This window comes from Chenopodium quinoa, unplaced genomic scaffold (genome assembly GCF_001683475.1).
Source record: "Chenopodium quinoa cultivar QQ74 unplaced genomic scaffold, ASM168347v1, whole genome shotgun sequence".
Classification (NCBI taxonomy): Eukaryota; Viridiplantae; Streptophyta; class Magnoliopsida; order Caryophyllales; family Amaranthaceae; genus Chenopodium; species Chenopodium quinoa.
In genome coordinates, this window is record NW_018742205.1 from 1,608,004 (window position 1) to 1,627,070 (window position 19,067).

The window sequence follows — 19,067 nt, forward strand, 5'->3', positions numbered from 1 at the left end:
ACTGAAGAGGAAGCCAGTTCAAGGGCGAGAGGCGACTCCCCATCCTAAATCTAAGAAGCGGGAGCCGTCTGCTCTTGATTTCACAAAACTCCGTTATCCTACGGGAAATAGGAAACCGGTTCGTCATATTCAGGCGGATGGGTCAAAGCAAACGTTCACAGATGCTCGGCACCTGCTAGAGCAGAAGAAGAGTGACCGATTATCAGAGTCGGCTTCTACTTCAAATTTTCAGGACAGTTTGCGAAATGCCTCGATGAGGCCAACTCAGTCGTACCATGAGAGTCAGTCAGGCGGCACCTCCCGTCAGTCTGGCTTTCATAGTGCGCAGGCGGTACCAAATTTGCCATTTGTGCCGCAACAACAATATTTTATGCAGCCACCTCCATTTGGTGGACCTGCAGCAAAAAACGTCCAACCTATGGACTGGCAGCTACGGCTGCTTAGACTTGGTGAACAGCCGTCGGCCTTCTCCAAGGAAATTACTGAAGCCGCTCAGCCGGCCAAAGTAAAAAATGTTTTAGTAGGCGCCTATGATGGCACTACTAACCCGGAAGACCATCTGATGGCATTCACCAACCTGATGTACCTTCAAGGGTTGGATGATCCCACTTGGTGCAAGTGTTTCCCAGCAACTCTCAAGGGAATTGCACAGCAATGGTTCGGCAACCTGCCGACTGGTTGTGTAAACAGTTTCAGGACGCTTGCTTACTTATTTGCCTCCAACTTTGCAATGAACATCCCTGCGAAGAAAACGACCCTTGATTTGGGAACAATTCAGCAGGGTGAAAAGGAGGGGCTTCGTTCCTACATCAGGCGGTTCAACCTGATGAGAATACAGATTCAAGGGTTACCGGATGAGGTAGCTTATACTGACTTTTTTAGAGGTCTCAAAGACGGGTCTACCTTCAAATTTGATTTAGTTCGAAAAAGGGTGGCGACTCTTCAAGAGGCCTTGATTGAAGCAGAAGCCTATATACAGGCGACTGATCTGTGTACAATGAAACAGTCGGACGGGAAGAGGTTCGACAATAGAGAAGGACGACAGAAACAGTCGTCCAACAAAGATGAAAAAAGAAAAGGGGTCTGGGCGGCTGATTCCTCTAAACAGCCGGCCAAGAAGAAAAAGGAATTCAAACCATACTCCCCAAAGTATGTGTTTAACAAGGATAACCAGTTTATCCTAAAAGAAATAAAGGGACGGCTCTCAATTGAGAAACCGCTCCCCATGAAGGGTTCTGCGAGCAACCGGAACCAAGACAAAATCTGTGCTTATCATGATGACATTGGTCATCACACCAACGACTGCATTAGTCTCATGCGGTACCTAGACCGCTTGGCTGATCAAGGTGATCTTGACACTTATGTCAAGAAATCTACGGGGAATACTTCCTCAAAAAAGCAGTCGGCCAAAAAGAATCAACAGGCCGACAGTTCCGATACAGATGATGCAGTCGTCTACACCATTGCAGGCGGCTTCTCAGGAGGCGGCCCCACTATTAGGGGCAACAAAGATAATATAAGGCGGTTAGATGTAAATTCCGTTCACCAAGAACGACCGTCCAAATATACATTTCCTGAGATTGTCATCACTGAAGAGGATCTAGGAGGAATAAGGGGGCCGCATGACGACCCTCTCGTTATTGAATGTAAAGTGGCCAACCAGAGAGTTGGTCGAATCCTCATAGATACTGGGAGCTCTTCAGATCTCATCAGCAGCAAATGTCTGTCAAAACTGAAATATCAGACGGACTGCATACATCCGGCCTCCCACCCTTTAATAGGGTTTGGAGGAGGAGTCGTCCACCCACTGGGACGAGTTGATCTACCCGTCCGCCTGGGCGAAAAAGGGGAAGGACGACACATGGTAGTCCGATTCCTAGTTGTAGAGGAACTCTCTGCCTACAACATGATTCTGGGTCGCCCAACCCTGAATAGTGCCAAGGCTGTTATAATCCCGTCACTTATGCTGCTTAAGTTTGAAAGGGACAATGGAACAGTCGGCTCCCTAAGGGGAGATCAGAGGATGGCCCGAGAGTGCTATCTCTCGGATGTCAAACCCACTGCTAAGGCCACTGGGTCAAGTGGAGAAAAAATAGACCTTGACAATGTCAAGGAAAGTGCGCCTGTTCAAGAAACAGGCGACAGAAAAAGAAAGGCGTCCCAGACAGAGTCCGCCAGAAAGGCAAGAAAATAGCAATCATTGGCAGAGGACCGGCCGGATGAGTTCCGCCCTCAGCCGGCTGGTGAGCATACGGACCTGATATTAGACGACTCCCGCCCTGACCGAACAGTCAAAGTTGGGACGACTGCTCTGAGAAACCTTGGTGATGACTTTCACAACCTGTTGAAAGAATACAAGGACATCTTTGCATTTGAAGTCCATGAAATGCCAGGCATTAGTCCTGATCTGGCAGTACACAAACTCGCTGTGGATCCGAAAAAGAAGCCGGTACGGCAAAAGAAGCGGAACCATGGTGAAGAAAGAGGTCAGGCGGCCGCCGCCGAAGTCAAAAAATTACTTGATGCAGGGTTCATTCGGCAATGTTACTTCCCAGATTGGGTTGCAAATGTGGTACTTGTTAAAAAGCCGAATGGCACCTGGCGAATGTGTGTAGACTACACAGACTTGAACAAGGCGTGCCCCAAAGACAGTTACCCTCTGCCCAAAATTGATAACCTGGTCGACTCAACAGCCGGCCATGCCTTGATGAGTTTTATGGACGCCTATTCTGGTTTTCATCAAATTCCTTTGTGGAAGAAAGATCAGGAGAAGACGGCCTTCGTCACTGATCAGGGATTATACTGTTATACGGTCATGCCGTTTGGTCTTAAGAATGCCCCGGCTACATTCCAACGAATGATAAACACAGTGTTCTTTGATCAGATTGGGAGAAACGTCGAGGCATACATTGATGATATGATTGTTAAGACTAAACTTCAGAAAGATCATCTGACGGACCTCCGAGAAACTTTCGCCACACTCAGGCGGCACCATGTCATGCTCAATCCCAAGAAATGTGTATTTGGAGTTGAGTCTGGGAAATTTCTCGGATTCCTTATCAACCAGAGAGGAATAGAGGCGAACCCTGAGAAGGTACAGGCGGTCGTTGACATGCAGTCGCCTCGTACCGTCCGAGAGGTTCAGAAGTTAACAGGTTGTCTGGCGGCCTTGGGAAGATTTCTAAGCCGATCAGGCGACAAATGCCTATACTTTTTCCAGGCAATTAAGAAAAAGGCAAGGTTTGAATGGGGGCCGGATGCTGAGGCCGCCTTCCAGAAATTAAAGGTTCACTTGCATTCCTTGCCAAGGCTGGTCAGCCCTTTGCCCAAAGAAAATCTCTACATGTACCTGGCCGTCTCTGATCATGCGTTAAGCGCGGTGCTCCTTGCTGAAAGGGACGGCTGTCAACTTCCGGTCTACTTTGTCAGTCACGTACTGAAAAATGCCGAGTTGAGGTATCCCCTAGTGGAGAAATTTGGTCTTGCACTCTTCATGGCTGTTAAAAAATTGAAGCCCTACTTTCTGGCACATGCAGTCGTCGTGTATACCGACCAACCGATCAAACGGCCCCTTACCACCATGGAGTCCTCCGGACGAATGATCAAATGGGCCATAGAAATGCAGAGTCTCGAAGTTACTTTCGAGCCTAGAAAAGCAGTGAAGGGGCAAGCCTTTGCTGACTTTGTTGTAGAGATGACTCGTCCTCCTGACTCTCAAGTTCCAGACCAAGTCTGGAAGGTATATGTGGACGGAAGCTCTACTTCAAACGGTTGTGGAGCAGGCGTCGTATGTCAATCTCCAGAGGGCGACAGGTTCGAGTATGCTCTACGCTTCAGTTTCCAGGCTTCAAACAATGAGGCAGAATATGAAGCTTTACTAGCCGGGATCCGCATGTGTAAGGCGGCCGGGGCAAGGAAAATAGACGCCTGTTCTGATTCACAACTGATAGTGAGTCAGTACAATGGCGAATACGAAGCAACACATCCGGCCATGATCAAATATTTACAGGCGGTCCGACAAGCAGTCGGCTCCCTTGAGGATTTCCATCTGATCCAAGTACCGAGATCAGAAAACAACCAGGCAGATGCACTCTCGAAATTAGCATCATCCGCCTCCTCCGATACTCCTCGAACTGTGTTTTGGGAAGTAATGGAGAAGAGAAGCATCGAGGAAAATCCTATTGGAATTCTAGACAGAAGCTCAACCTGGATGGATTCAATCAGGGCATATCTGACAAACGGTACACTGCCGGATGATCCTCAACAGGCGGCATCACTGAAAAAACGAGCCTCCTGTTTTGAAATGATACAGGGGGAACTGCACAAGAGGGGGCACCTTCAACCCTTCTTAAAGTGTGTTACTCCTGAAAAGGGACGAGAGATACTAGATGATCTTCACTCTGGTTTCTGTGCTTCCCATATAGGTGGTAGGATGCTTGCTCAAAGGGCAAGGCGGCAGGGCTACTTTTGGCCTACTTTGGAAGCAGATGCAATGGAGATGGTGAAAAAATGTGACAAGTGCCAAAGGTTTGGCAAATTAATTCACCGTCCGGCTACTGACCTCACTACCATTCACAGCCCACTACCGTTTGCTAAGTGGGGCATGGACATTCTGGGTCCATATACGCCTGCTACAGGCGGCAGAAGGTATATACTTGTTGCCGTTGACTACTTCACTAAATGGGTAGAGGCGGAGGCTGTAAAGGGAATCAAGACGAAAGATGTAATTTCATTCATTTGGAAAAAACGTCATCACTCGGTTCGGGGTTCCCATGTCTATGGTTTTTGATAATGGTCCCCAATTTGAGACGCCTGTTCTCAAAAGCTGGTTGGGAGACCAAGGAATTGGACATTACTTTGCATCTGTCGGCCGTCCACAAGCAAACGGCCAGGTAGAAGCCTTTAATAAAATCATCTCAGACGGTCTCAAGAAAAAAATTGAACGAGCAGGCGGCCTATGGGCAGATGAACTACCACATGTTCTTTGGGCCATTAGGACGACTGAAAAAGGGGCGACTGGAGAAACTCCATTCCTCCTAACTTATGGTGCAGAAGCTGTTCTTCCAATAGAACACTACGAGCCGACTCTTCGAGTAATGCTATATGACGAAGAGGCAAACTGGGAAGCTATGCGCCTGGCATTAGACTCACTTCCTGAAAAGAGGGGCAATGCTGTTTTGCGCCATGAAATCTACCGCCTGAGAATGACTAGATCATACAACAAAAAAGTGCACAGGCGTCCACTCAAAGTAGGGGACTTTGTACTTAGAAAAATGGAAGCAGTTGGTAGGGCTAACGAGTCTGGCAAACTAACTCCCAACTGGGAAGGACCCTACCGAATCTATGCGGAAGTCAGGGACGGTACCTACCGTCTGGAAACACCAGACGGACAACCGTTGCCTCGAACTTGGAATGTAGATAACCTTAAGAAATATTTCTTTTGAATGATGTAAAGTAAAGAGCTACTTAAAAAAGTTGGCACTTACTATTCAATTTTGTATTACGAGGGGCATGCCGTCTGTACCTTTACAGTCGGCTACTCTCCATTGAGTTTCACTCTTTATCTTTACAGGGGCATGCCGTCTGTTCCATTACAGTCGGCTACTCTCCCTCGAGTATTTTACTCACAATACTTAGCTAAAAAGTTTAGGGTCTGGCCGATCCTGTAACTAACAGGCGGCTACCCTTCTTTTACTTAGCACATACGTTCACCAAGAACATACCAAGGCCACTGGCCGAATGATCAGACCAGGCGCCTAGTCAACTGATCTAACTTTTAAAAACTAATCCGACCTGTCCCAACATTATAGCAGGCGTCCGGCGGCATCCATTCGGATGAAATTCGTCGCAGAGAGCAGCTCCCTTTTGGGTGGAACATTGTTCTATAAACTAATTACACGGCACCTATACGACTGTCCCAAAGGGCAACCACGTAGCCGTTTTTTGAGACAAGGATAACTCTATCACTAACCAAACCAGTGGTAGCAGTTGACATCTGAGTCAGATGACCGCCTGTATTACTTGGGATAAATGCAGGGGGTACCTATTGAGTTAATAGCCAACAAACATTGGCGAATCAAGGGGTCTAGCCGGTCTACGCCGCCTGGTACCTCTACTTCTCAAACAAAAGTGACGGCGACTGAGTAACTCCAAAGTTAACTCATAGTCACTCCTTCAAATTTGGTATGGAACCTAAAAAGTTTGAGTCGTCCGCCTGTTTTATACAAACAAGGGCACTCGAACCCCTATTCCTACTGGATAACCTATTGAGTAAATAGCCAACAAACATTGGTAAATCAAGGGGTCTAGCCGGCCTACGCCGCCTGATACCTTTACTACTCAATCAAGATTGTGACGAAGACTAAGTAACTCCTATGTTAACTTAATAGTCACTCAAACTTAGTACTGAGCCTAAAAGGTACGAGTCGTCCACTTGTTTTTAATAAACAAAGGCTCTCAACCAATACTCTTGCTAGGTTAACAAATAACAAATTAGAGGCCAACATTGGCAATAAAGGGAAACAACCGGTACCCGCCGCTTGTTTTCCTACTTAAATTCCTTGGCTACTTGGTAATTCTATTCACTTGGTCAAATTGAATAAAGAGTTCGAATACCGATTGATTAAATGGCCGACTGATCATCTATCCTGGAAACAGACAACCAGTCGTCCAGGGGCATAGGCGGCATACTTACTATTTGTACCTGTCTTAACGTTCGGCCATACACAACAGTCTGTCTAGTGAGCAAATTTCAAATACTTAGACAAATTTGAACAAAAACAAAAAATTTGATTAAAATGAGCCGGCCATAAAAGACCAGCAGAATATTCAAAACCCCGGCCCCCTGGCCGGGTAATTACAAAGCAAACGGCACGCAGGCCGTGAAAAGAAAAAATACACTTAAAGCTTAAGAAGGGGGCAGTTCAGTATCAGCAGCAGCCGCCTGGTCAGCACTCTTCTTGCTGGACTCGGCCTTCGCTGCATCATCTTTTGATGCCTTTCCCCCAAGTGGCACAAGCGCCACAACCGGCTCTTCCTCCTCCAACGCAACGTCCATCGCCTCTTCTTCAGCAGCCGCCAGGATCTGTTGATTATATATTTCCGAACACTGGCGGTACGTTCTTTCCCATGAGGCAAAGTCGGCACTGGGGAACAGTCGTTCCCAGGTCATGCGTTGGATTTGGGCGGAGTCTTCCACCATCTCCCGGACGAGCTCTTGTTTTTCTTGCTCGGCCTTGTCCGAGAGCTCTTGGGTAAGACTCTTCTCCTGGTTCACCAGGCGTTCTTTTACGTTAGCCAAAGATTTCTCCATGGCTTCGTAAGAGTGCATTTTCTGGCGAAGGGGTTTCAGCTCGGCTTTAAATTTGGTGACGGTCCCCTCCAGCTCGTCAACCTTCTTTTGGGCCGCCTCTAGCTGAGCCCGAACAGCGGCGGTCGCCTGCGCCTGATAATAAAGAAGATCAATGGTCAGTACTTCATTTTGGGCAATTTGAAACATTGCTTTATCACAGCTGGAGGCGGCCATAGCCTTTGCGGCCTTTACCTCTTTGTTTTTCCGATCAATCGGCTTGCGAAGGCTGTTGACTCGGAGCAGGGCCTAAGTACAAAGAAAAACAGGCGTCAGTTTCCAATCATAAGGGTTAACAGGCGTCCTGGAACTTCAAAAGGGTATACCTCAGCTAGGATCCCCGAAATTCCATCGAGGTCAAGGGTGCCGGCACCCTTGACCGCCTCCCTGTCAGAGGGAGGAACTACTTTAACCATTGACTTGGCTACCTCAACCAAGTCAAGTCCCTGGGGGCCGGCTGCATTAAGCAAAAGGAAAAACAAGTTAGACCTAATCAAGAAGGAAGCAAGAGTGAGTTTTTACAAGCAAGTGTCCATACATCTAGGCGGCCCCGCCTGGGTTTTTGAGGAAGTGGCCGGCTGCTTCTCAGCCGCCACTGTTTTCCTGGAAGACCCAGGAGAGCTTGCAACAGTCGTTCTCCGGGCCTTGGGGTCCGGCTGTTGCGAGGAAGAAGCCCTTGGAGTGCCAGACTGAAAACAAAAAGAGTTAGTATATGCATAATACAACTTAAAGGGGAAGAGTTTTCAAAGCTTACCAAGGGTGCCTCCTTGCTGGGGGAGTCGGCGTACGACTGCTTCATTAGCGAAACCCGCAGCATGGCCGCCGCAGTCTTAGATGCTGTTATTTTACTCATGGCGTCGGCTGAAAGAAATAAACAGCAAAGTTAGTAAAAATCCCAAGTAAACAAGGCGTGAGAAAACAGAGTATTCGTCAGGCCGGCTACCTCTAGAGCACCGACTGCCGAGGCCACAGGCGGCCAAGAAGTACTCATCATAGAGCCACTTGAAGCTCGGGACGCAGTGTAGGGGTACTTGCTCTCGTACCCCTGAAGTAGAGTTCACCCTAGTCTCTACTTTGAAGAGTCCTTTGTCTAGGATCTCTCCTTTAGCCTTTGGGGGAACAGGCGGCATGCTGCGGCCGCCTGAAAGAAGAGGCGGATCCCTGTTCCACTTGTTAAAACGTTTGTTCAGCTCCGTGTCTGAACTCTCGATAATAAGGAAGGTGTTCCGCCAATCCTTCCATTTGTTTGCCTTACCTCTCGTCATGAGGTAACCCCTGTGGCTTGTTAGTTGATACCAGCCGGTACCTCCCGACTTAGGGGTCCGGCTGAGATAGTTCATGTGGGCGAAAGCCTCAAAACTTGGCTCCACCCCGTTCAGTTCGCACCCGGCCACATAGCCGAGTACGTTTACCCAAGAGTTGGGGGCTAACTGCCATAACCCCAGATCATACCCATCTAAAATCCGCTGAACAGCCGGATGTAATGGGAAGCGCAGACCAGCTTTGATGGCCGCCACATAGCAGCCAAAACAGCCGTCACCATAGCTGGTACCAGCCGGCCAGACGACAGTATCTTCTGGATCCGGCACAAACAGTAAATACTCCGGGCCCATTTTGTGGTTAGCAATAAAGCTCGCCACGTTGTCTCGCATGGTTGCGATCCGGCCCCGGGGCACCCTGCAGTAGTAGGGGGTGTTTTCCTCTCTGTAAGAGGCGGACGGCTCTGCCCAATTATCCCCCTTCTCCACTGCATGGGAACTTCTCGCCTCTTGTAGGCGGTTATGTTTTTCTTCTGAGTCAGAAGAACTATGGTCAGAAGAACTATGGTCAGAAGAGCTGGAATCGGACTCGTCCCCTGACGAGTCCGAAGAGGACGACTCCTCCCCTCTCCTAGAGGGGCCCGCCTCCTCTCCCTTAGAAGGAGCAGAAGGTAAATTAGACATGTCCACGGTTAGATGAGAAGGGAACACCTTGGTCCCTCTCTCAGAACTGTCAGCTTGACAGTCGCCTCGTTCCACATCTGGCGCCTGGTCAGATGTTTCGCTAAGGAGTACCCTTTGGGAGGAGCCGTCTGAGTTTGATATTCTAGCAGTCTTTTTTGTTCTGGCCATCACGTTCTGCATAGACACAGATTCAGTCGGACTTTGTATAAAGGGCAAAGATGGGTCCAGAAAAGGGCAGGCGGCACTCCTAGTCCTAGATTCAGCCGTCCCCGGTGACCGGCTGATCACTAACTTAGGGCGTGTCGTGTGCTTCCATGGTGCCATTTCAAAAAATAAAAAGAAAATTAAGAGTAAGAGAACTGAGTTACCTGAACGGATGACAGTTGATGAAGTCCTGAAAGTTCGGGTCAGTCGGCTTGTCAGAACAGGCGGTAGGCAGAAAAAGTCCGAAAATGTCAGATCAAGTTCAGGGGTCCGAATGTTCTCGCAAAAATTCTCAAATGTGAAAATGACCGAAGTCAGCACTTCCTTTTATAGGCAAAATGAGAAGGCGAAGGGTCGCTTCCGAATTCAAATTTGGGCGGGAGAGTCTCCCGGCCGTCTGCAAGGTGACACCTGTAACGGGCCGTCGCCTGTCACCGTGCGACGCCTGTCACAGGCGACACGTGACCAGTCGCGTGCCACCTGTGAGGGGCAAATGATTAGGGGATTTTTATCCACCAAGCGCCGTTTGACAGGTGGACCAACCAGGTTCCGCCACGCGTCCTCCATGGACCACTTAAGACACGCCACGTGTCCACCCATGCCAAATGGGACAACCGGCCATCAAGGCCCATTTCAGTCTAGAAGCCCGTTCGGCCCTAGGTTTACCTTAAACCTAGAGAGTTGCACGCTTCCCAAGGCTATAAATACTCGATTAATCCTCATTAATCAAGGGACCGAATAATTTACGGAACACACTAATAACCGGCTGATCTCGCTAGCAAAGCAGATTACCTACATTAAATACTCTCACCTAGAGAGACCTTATTACTTTAATTTCTGTATTAATTACTCCTTAATCAGGTACTAACTTGACCGTTGGAGGCGGAGCTCTCAGGAGTCTCCGTTATTTTGCAGGTACAGGCGTCCGGTTCCAGTCTCGGAATTGTAACTCTCCCGCAGGACATCAGAAAACCCCGAAACAAATAATATTTGTTGGATGCTGATGATGAGCATGATTTGTTAGAGCGTAATATTAAGCAATGTAAGAGAAAACTTTGTGACGGACATTACACTACTGCGGTTAGGGTTCTTTCGTCTTCTGGTCTTGCCCCTTACAATGATGCTACTCTTACAGATTTACAAGCTAAGCACCCTTCCTTTTCGGCTCCTATCTTACCAAATATCCTCGTTGATCAGCACCTTATTGCTACACCTGCTGTTGTTTTGGATCAGATTAAGAGTTTTCCGCGTGGTACGTCATGCGATAAAGACGGCTTGCATGCTCAACACCTTATGGATTGCTTGAGTTGGTAGACTCTATTACGTAGGTGGTTAATTTTCTTTCTCGCTGGAAAATGTCCTATTGAGTTGGGAGAATACATTGCTAGTGCTCCTCTCACTCCACTTGTTAAGCCTAGTGGTGGTATTCAGCCTGTTGCTGTGGGTACCGTTTGAAGGCGTCTGGTTTCAAAGGTTGGGGCTGCTTCAATTGGTGCACATCTGGGAAGCTAATTAGGAAGTCTTCAGTTTGGTGTTGGTGTGTCGGCGGGTGGTGAGACTATTCTCTCGCATTGGGTTGAATTATGTTATTCTTTTCCAGCCAAACTGTTTTATGGGGACCATACCTTAAGGTCATGTCAAGGAGTGCATTGCAGCAGGGTGGTCCTCTTGGCCCTTTGCTTTTTGCTTTGGTGCTCCATCCATTGGTGTGCCGAATCAGGGATTCTTTCGACTTATGTCTGCAGGCTTGCAATTTGGATGGCGACACTATTATTGGTGACACCTTGGTGGTCGGAAAGGTTATGGAGTTGATTTTGGTGGAGGGATCTCGTCTCGGCCTCCATGTAAACATTGAGAAAACGAAAGTTTTCTGGCCCACGTAGTCGTCTGGTCGGTGTCTTTCCTCCAAATTAGTTCAAATAAGATAATATAAGAAAAAATAAGTTCAAACCATTTCATCGTTTTAGGTGCAGTTTTTAATCGCAAAATATTTTTAAATTCATAACGAAAAAATTATGAAAATTACATATTAATAAAATACACATTATTACGAATTAAACAAGATCTCACTTGATATATTTGTTCTTTATAACTGTCGTACAATCAAAGTGAAAGTTTGATCAAATTAAACAATCAGATCAGATTAAATCATATCAGATAAGTAAAAATAAGATGAACTAAACAAGTCCTTATACGGATTACCCTAGTATTTATATATGGGTTCGTTTCACACTTTTCAATTACACTTCCGTAAAAATGATGTTTTTGAATTTCGTTAAGTACAACTGTACAAGTATTTGTTTTTGAGTGCAATTTGATTATTCTAACTAAAGTTTACACTTGCACGCCAACTATCTTTCGCGTTTCTTGTTCATTGTTTGCGCTTTTGCTTCGTCACTGTCATCAATTCTTCATCTTCTTCTTTCCCAGGTAAATAACCCCCCAAAATTTACCAAATTGCTTTTATTATGTATTTGAGATCCCAAAGCTTCCTTTTTTCTGCACAATCTATAATCTTTACTGCTGTAAAACTGAATTTTGATCATTTTTAAAATTTTCCTTTACGCCCTCTTGTTTTAATTCATGATTTTTCAACTGAATTTTTCTTATTATTTATTAATGGAATTTTTGTGGGTTTTGCTCAAATTGTTAGGCTTGGAAGTGTGAATTGTGAAGGCTTAAAATTAAATTAGGGGTGAAGTAATTGGATGGCTGAATTGGGCGGACCAAGAGTGTATAGCTGCTATAATTGTCGAAATCAAGTTTGTCTTCATGATGATATTATCTCTAAGGCTTTCCAGGTAAATTATCCTCATTTTTCAATCATTAATTTTAATTAAATTGCCAATTCAGTGTTAGCTTGTTTGGATTATCATGTTATTTTAATCATTGTTACTAATGGTTTGTTTTGATTGATAAATTGATTGGATCGCTTTATTTGTTGATAAACTATTGCTTGTTTAGCCAATTTGCTAACTGGAGTTTGGGTTTTTGTTATATTAGTTATGTATTCTTTATTTTTTAATTTGAGGGGTTTGTGATATTTTGTGTTTGGATGAATATTGTGATATTGAGATATAATGTGGTAGTGATTGTTGTGTAAAAGTTTGAGGATTTCATGGAATTTGAGGTGAGGGTGTGTCCAACTAGTGTGATTCTGTTGTTAGGGAAGAAATGGTCGAGCATTTTTGTTTTCCCATGCTATGAATGTTGAGGTTGGGCCTAAGGAAGATAGGCAGCTTATGACTGGCCTTCACACGGTTGCTGATATCAATTGTGCTGATTGTCGACTAGTATTGGGGTGGAAGTACTTGCGTGCTTATGAACCATCGCAAAGGTATAAGGAAGGGAAGTTCATTTTCGAGAAGTCCAAAATTGTCAAGGAGGATTGGTAGCCTGGTAACCAGGTTTTCCTTGTTCCATCCTATGCCCTCATTGTTCTTTTGGAAGTGTGAAAATGTCTTTCTGTTGTTTATCCTGTATAGAAGTTGTTCTGACCAAGTGTTCATTCCTGACACACTATGTGCACTTCAGTGTGCCATCAACTGTTGCCTTCATCTGTTGTGAATAAAAATGGATTGTTCTCTGAATAGCCTTGTTGAATTGTTTGCCAATTGCTTTTATATTGAATTGAACTATTTCATAATATATATTATACTTGTTTGCTAATTACTCAACACTTGTCATCTTTATTCTCTCGCTCTCTCTCTTTTTTTTTACCATAAATTATACTACACAGCGCCATTTCTTCTCTTATCTCCTGATTAGGCATCTGTTTTATGGTGCTTGAAAATGCACCCTTCTGCAGTAGTTCTGCATATTCTATGTCTGTATCAGTCTAGTCATTACCCTGAGTTATGAACAATATGGTAAACATGATCTTTCTTAATCAAGTTAGTTGTAGTATTCAGGGGAGAAGTAGTCTCTTGTGATTTCCCTAGGATCTACATCCACTTGTACATCGTACAATACTGTCTTTCCCCACGACAAACCAATCCAATGTTTAAAGGTCCTTCAATATCTCCAAGCCCTATGGTATGTGAGTCAATTTGACATCATAAGATCGTCAATCTCATCATGCATTTCAAAACATGCAATGCTGCAAAACTCATCTTCCTTGGCTAGCAAAGCATAAATTTTTCCTCAACATTCTCTAAGCTTCAGCTTAGAAAATCCCAAAGTGATCCAAAGACGAACCATATCATATGCATCAAATAGCATCCCCTTTGGAATTAAGGATCAATAAGCAAACAAAGCTTTGATCTATATGTTTTGCTTCAAACTGGTTTGATGTAATAATGTAGAGACACCGTTTGTTTAATCAAAGGCTTTGAACTTATTAATCTCTCTTGAAAACACTTATCAAAATTAGAGATCGAATATTTCTATGTAGTAACAAGAACTAAAAAACATAGGGAGTTAGGGGTTTGGGGTAAAAAAGGAAATCAAAAGTAATTAAAAGCTGAGTTATGATTGGGAAAGTGGAACAATGAAAACTATTCTCAGTCTCGAACTCTAGATGAGGAATACGTTGAAGATATCTCCAGTATTCTTCATTTGGATCATGGCACCTCTCCGAAAGTATGGGGCATTTATGAATTCGATGTAATTTCAAGTTTGGGAGGTTTGCTATTTGATGCGGCAGTGATTCCAATCTTGGGCAATCTCTTAATTTTAGGGAGGTGAGGCTGACAATCCAGTCTGGCATTGCTTTAAGCTTTCTACAATTGTTTATTTTTAGTGTGACCAGAGAAGATAATCCTTGAATACTTTTTGGAAGAATCTCAAACTCATTCAAACCTTGCAGACTCAGACTTTGCAAGTTGGGAAAGAAGTTCTTATTTTGTAGGGAAAGAAGAAATTCTTGTTGCTGACTAGGTTGCTCAACATAGCCGCCAATATTGAGAAACTGAAGAGAGGCGAATCCCCCCAAGTTCTGCCTTGTGATTTTGAACGCCAATTCCGCATTGTCCACATGTAGAGAAATTAATTTGGGGAATGGAGGCTTCCACTTAACAAGATGTTGATGCTGAGCATGCTGTTGTTGAACTTGGAGATCCTCTCTTGAATCTTGTTCATTACTTGACAACATCTTCCACTATCCCTTCAATTTTGGCATACCTGTAATTGTTAAATATTTAAGGCTAGGGAATAAAGAAGTTGGGGGCAACTCATCGTCCACGATGTTGTTAGCATTCCTGCTACTAGTGGCGGTGTTGTCCTCCATATACTCCACTTCATCTAAGTTTTCAAGATGAAGAATTTTCAGACAAGGGAGCCTTCCTAAGGAGCACAGATATTTGCATGCTTTACAATATGCAAAATGAAATTCAACCAAATTAGGAAGGTGTCTCTCTAACTGATGATCCACCATCCAACTTGGTAACCTCTCCCCTCCATACCCAATTATTTCGAGGTACTTAAGATTACAAGGAGGCTGGAGACATTCTAACACCCTCTCATCCTCTTTTGTGCCATTCTTGAAACCTATAATCAGAGCTAGTAGGTTCTCTTTCATCTGTAAGTTTACTGCACTGATCTCAGATGACATTATATACTTCGACTCCCTTCGCACCTCAATATACAATTCTCCTCTTAGATTGTTCAGCTGATTTAGATCTGCCAATCTGCCCATAATATTAGCCTCTGATCCATTCTGCTCACCCACTATAAACGTATCAAGAGTTGTAAGATTTGTCAAATTCTCCAATCCCATGGGCGTATGGCTCACCTTGTTACTCCATTCTATTTTAAGGTGTCTTAAATTCACCAACTTACTCATGTCCCTGGGCAATTCCTTAAGGTTATAACAATATTTCAAGTAAAGTGATTGTAAATTCACTAGCCGCGTGATTGATTGTGGGAGTTTCACTATATCAGTGTGAGATAAATTTAGAAACCGCAAGCAGATTAATTCACCTACCGATGCTGGCAATTCCTTTATCCCCGCCTGTTGTATGTCCAATACCCTTAAACATTCAAATGTTGATATTAGTTTATCAGTTATGGACAAATCCCTCACCTTTAGCTTATAAGTAGACATAGAACTGCCTATGATGAATGAATGTAGGTGTTTGATTTTGGGTAGTGAGGAAGGCATTTTCCTATATGAGCTCTTCATCATTTTCCAGAAAGACAGATGACGAACCCTTTCGTCAATTTCATACGTGTTTGAATCTGCCACCTTGTATTTGAACCCAGCTAGTGAGACTGTGAGAGAACAAGCTCATACATTACATCGTTTACTTCACTGATCTCAGATGACATTATATACTTTGACTCCCTACGCACCTCAATATACAATTCTCTTAGATTGTTTAGCTTATTTAGGTCAGATAATCTTCCCATAATAATATTAACCTCTGATTCAGTCTGTTCATCCACTATAAACTTATCCAGAGTTGTAAGATTTGTCAAATTTCCCAAACCCGTGGGCATATACTAAGTAATTATAATAAGGGATAATTCTAGTATAATAAGGGTTCTTCTGTCAGTGTTATAGTGAATTAGTGATTACGCGTTATATATATGTATCAATCAATCAATAACTATATACTAAAAGACACACCATCAATGACACGTGTCATCTCATGGTGTGTCCTTAGTTTTTTTTGTTTTTTTTTTCTTCATAAAATCAATAATAACTATACACTAAAGTCGAATAAAAAATAACACGTGTCAAAACGTGGTTAACTAATTTCACGCCATTTTTTTATTTACTTTTTTGTCAAATTTTTTCTTGTAAATTTTTAATTCACTATAATATTTTCTTTCCTACTTTACCATTATATATATACATTCAAGTTAATTACTATTCAAATCTTCCAATATTTTATATAACGTAATCTTTCCCTCCCAAATTCAACAAAACATTTTTGCAACAACTTATACAAAATTTAAGCAAAATATTATATATTATTAAAAAAGATATGCATAATTTATAATATAAATTTGTACGTAGTATATATATCATACAGATATATACAACCTAAAGTTTAATTCCTACGAAGTATTTTTTAAAGAATATTAACCTTGAGATACTTTTTATAAAGAGAAAAAATTTATTAAAAAATTGTATATATTGAAATATGAAGTACAATATTTTTATAAAATTTGGTAAATTCGTGCTATAAGCTAGTTCTACTCATTAAAGAAATAAATCTTATACATAAAATTCTATGAAAGAAATAAATCTTACTGCTGACATCATAACTATCCACGTGGCAACTTTATTTAAAAAAAAATCTCCCTCCAAAACCATAATTGACATTATTCTTTTTTTTCTTTGATTAATTATATATTTTTCTAAAAGCTTTTATGACTAAATTGACTAAATACACAATCTATTCCTATGGCGTAAAGTCTTTTTCACATTATTTTCCCCACATACACAAATTTTTGTAAAAACAATCCCATGCATTTTAATAGTGATTGTAGAGTTTGGATTTTCCACTTTTTATTAATTTTTCAATTTTCTTACAATAAATCAAATACGAATGGTAATATTTTTATTAATTTATTATAGCCATAAAGTTAATTAGCATATTTAACATCATGTCCATCATTTTAGCTCAATTAATCTAATGAGAGGGATCACGATTTATTATGTTTTGCTTAAAACTTTATATTACCGCTTATAAGTAAATTTTTATTATTAAAGCTATGCATCGCACGAGGCTAACCCAAAGTATGAATAAATTTTAGCCTCAAGTAGTTAGTCGGATACCAAAGTGGTCAGTCATATTTTCGTAATAGGTTATATAGAAATAGGGAGAAGCTCATTTGAGTCATTGGGTATAAGGGAGAAACTGATTGCTTAATATAATATTTGCCAACGGTAAATACTCTATAAGACCCTGTTTTTTTAATGTATTCGTAAGTGTACAAAAGCCAAAAGGCTAAAACACTGATCATACTCTTCTTTTCCTAGAACATTGCTTCTAATAATTAAAAATGGGTGCCCTTCTATACTATTATTGGTAAATTTGTCCCACTTGCAACCTCACTCAGTTTGGTCTTTAAATCACTGTTTTTGTGTCCATTTATGTGTACAAATTGCACTTGTTTGTTAAAAAAGTGAAATTAAGATTTGAAGTATGAAAAAAACATTACAATTAATTTCTATATTTGATAATTATCTTACATGGTAACAAGAATTCCTAATCAGAAAAACACAAGGAATAAGGGGGTTGGGGTAGAAAAGAAAATTAGAAAATAATTGAAAGCTGAGCTGGGAAGCTATTACAATGAAAACTATTTACTTATCCATAAATTAGGAATATGTTGAATTAGGGGCATCTTTCAATTGCAAGTGTGTTCAAGTTTGGGAGGTTTGCTATTTGCTGCGGCAGTGATTCCAATCTTGGGCAATTTGTTAAATCAAGTGAGTTTAGGGAGGTGAGGCTGTCAATCCATTCTGGTATTGCCTTAAGCTTTCTACAGTTTTCTATTAATATGCTTTCCACTTAACAAGATGTTGATGCTGTTGTTGAACCTGGAGATCCCCCCTTGATAGCATCCTCCACCATCCCTTCAATTTTGGCATTCCTTTTATTCTGAATCTATCAAGGCTTGGAAATAAGGAAGGTGGGGGCAACTCATCCACGATGTTGTTAGCATTTCCGCTACTGGTGCTGCTGTTGTCCTCCATATACTCCACTTCATCTAAGTTTTCAAGATAAAAAATTTTCAGAACTGAACGTATTTGCCTTTGGGAACAAGATGCAGTAAGTAACACAAAGCTTCAATCTGGCATCCAATTGGTCGTAGCTAAATTTAAGCGTATGCATAATGTCACGCCCATAGGAAGCAAAATTAGCAAGCTGATCATTTCTAAAGGCCTGCCATTGCTGAACCGTATGAATCTCCTAATAGGGTTAGGCTTTCCAAAAAACTGGTGATGACGTGAAGGTATCCAACATGTCTAGAATTTGATGTGTGTCAAGGTTATAATGATAAATTTCGGGCAATTTTTTGTTATTTACTAAGAAAAAAGCTTTGATCATAAGCATAATTATTATAAAAGACTTGTGCTAATGTTTGTCTATGATTCAATTATCTCTTTTTATCCATAAGTATCCTATATCCATTTCTCCTTTCAAGGCCATATCGAGTAGTAATAGAAATATATAGTTAAGAAACACAACTGTTTAGGGATGAAATTCCATTATAAATTGACAATGTAGAACAAGCTCACTAAAATTGATTACTTTTTCCAACCCTGAACTGGTGAGCTTGAGCTACAATTACACAAGCTTGGTCTATGTTGCACGGTCAAGGATCAACAAGAATAGGTCAGTAGACAGGTCAAATTTTACTCTTGGTCAATAAATAATGAAAGTGTACGTATTATCAAAAGATAGCAAAAATGATAAGGATATAAATTATTGGAGAAGTTTAAAGGAAACAAAAATCAAGTTACGAGAATGTTTGGTTCAATTCACGTAAAGGCAGGGGAATGGAAATAAGAAAGGGCAGTGATTAGAAGCTGATTGGTTTGTGAATGAAAGCTTCAAGGACTTGATGAAGGATTATAAGAGTTTTTAAGATGCTTCATCGAAATTTCTGGGCAA

General features: G+C 42.3%; 1 protein-coding gene across 1 annotated transcript; it reads left to right on the top strand.

Annotated features, from left to right (window-relative positions):
• The first annotated feature begins 11,756 nt into the window (after positions 1-11,756).
• On the top strand, positions 11,757-13,085 carry LOC110728276 (protein yippee-like At4g27745). Its single transcript, XM_021907954.1, has 3 exons — positions 11,757-11,925; positions 12,149-12,296; positions 12,663-13,085. Exons 2-3 carry the CDS (start codon positions 12,204-12,206, stop codon positions 12,888-12,890), a joined length of 321 nt encoding a protein of 106 aa, XP_021763646.1. The 5' UTR covers positions 11,757-11,925; positions 12,149-12,203; the 3' UTR covers positions 12,891-13,085.
• Positions 13,086-19,067: the final 5,982 nt, after the last annotated feature.

Excerpts from the sequence above, each read along its gene's own strand:
- LOC110728276 (XM_021907954.1), top strand. The coding sequence starts at position 12,204 with ATGGCTGAATTGGGCGGACCAAGAGTGTATAGCTGCTATAATTGTCGA. Across the intron at positions 12,297-12,662 it reads TTATCTCTAAGGCTTTCCAG|GGAAGAAATGGTCGAGCATT; the intron begins GTAAATTATCCT and ends TTCTGTTGTTAG.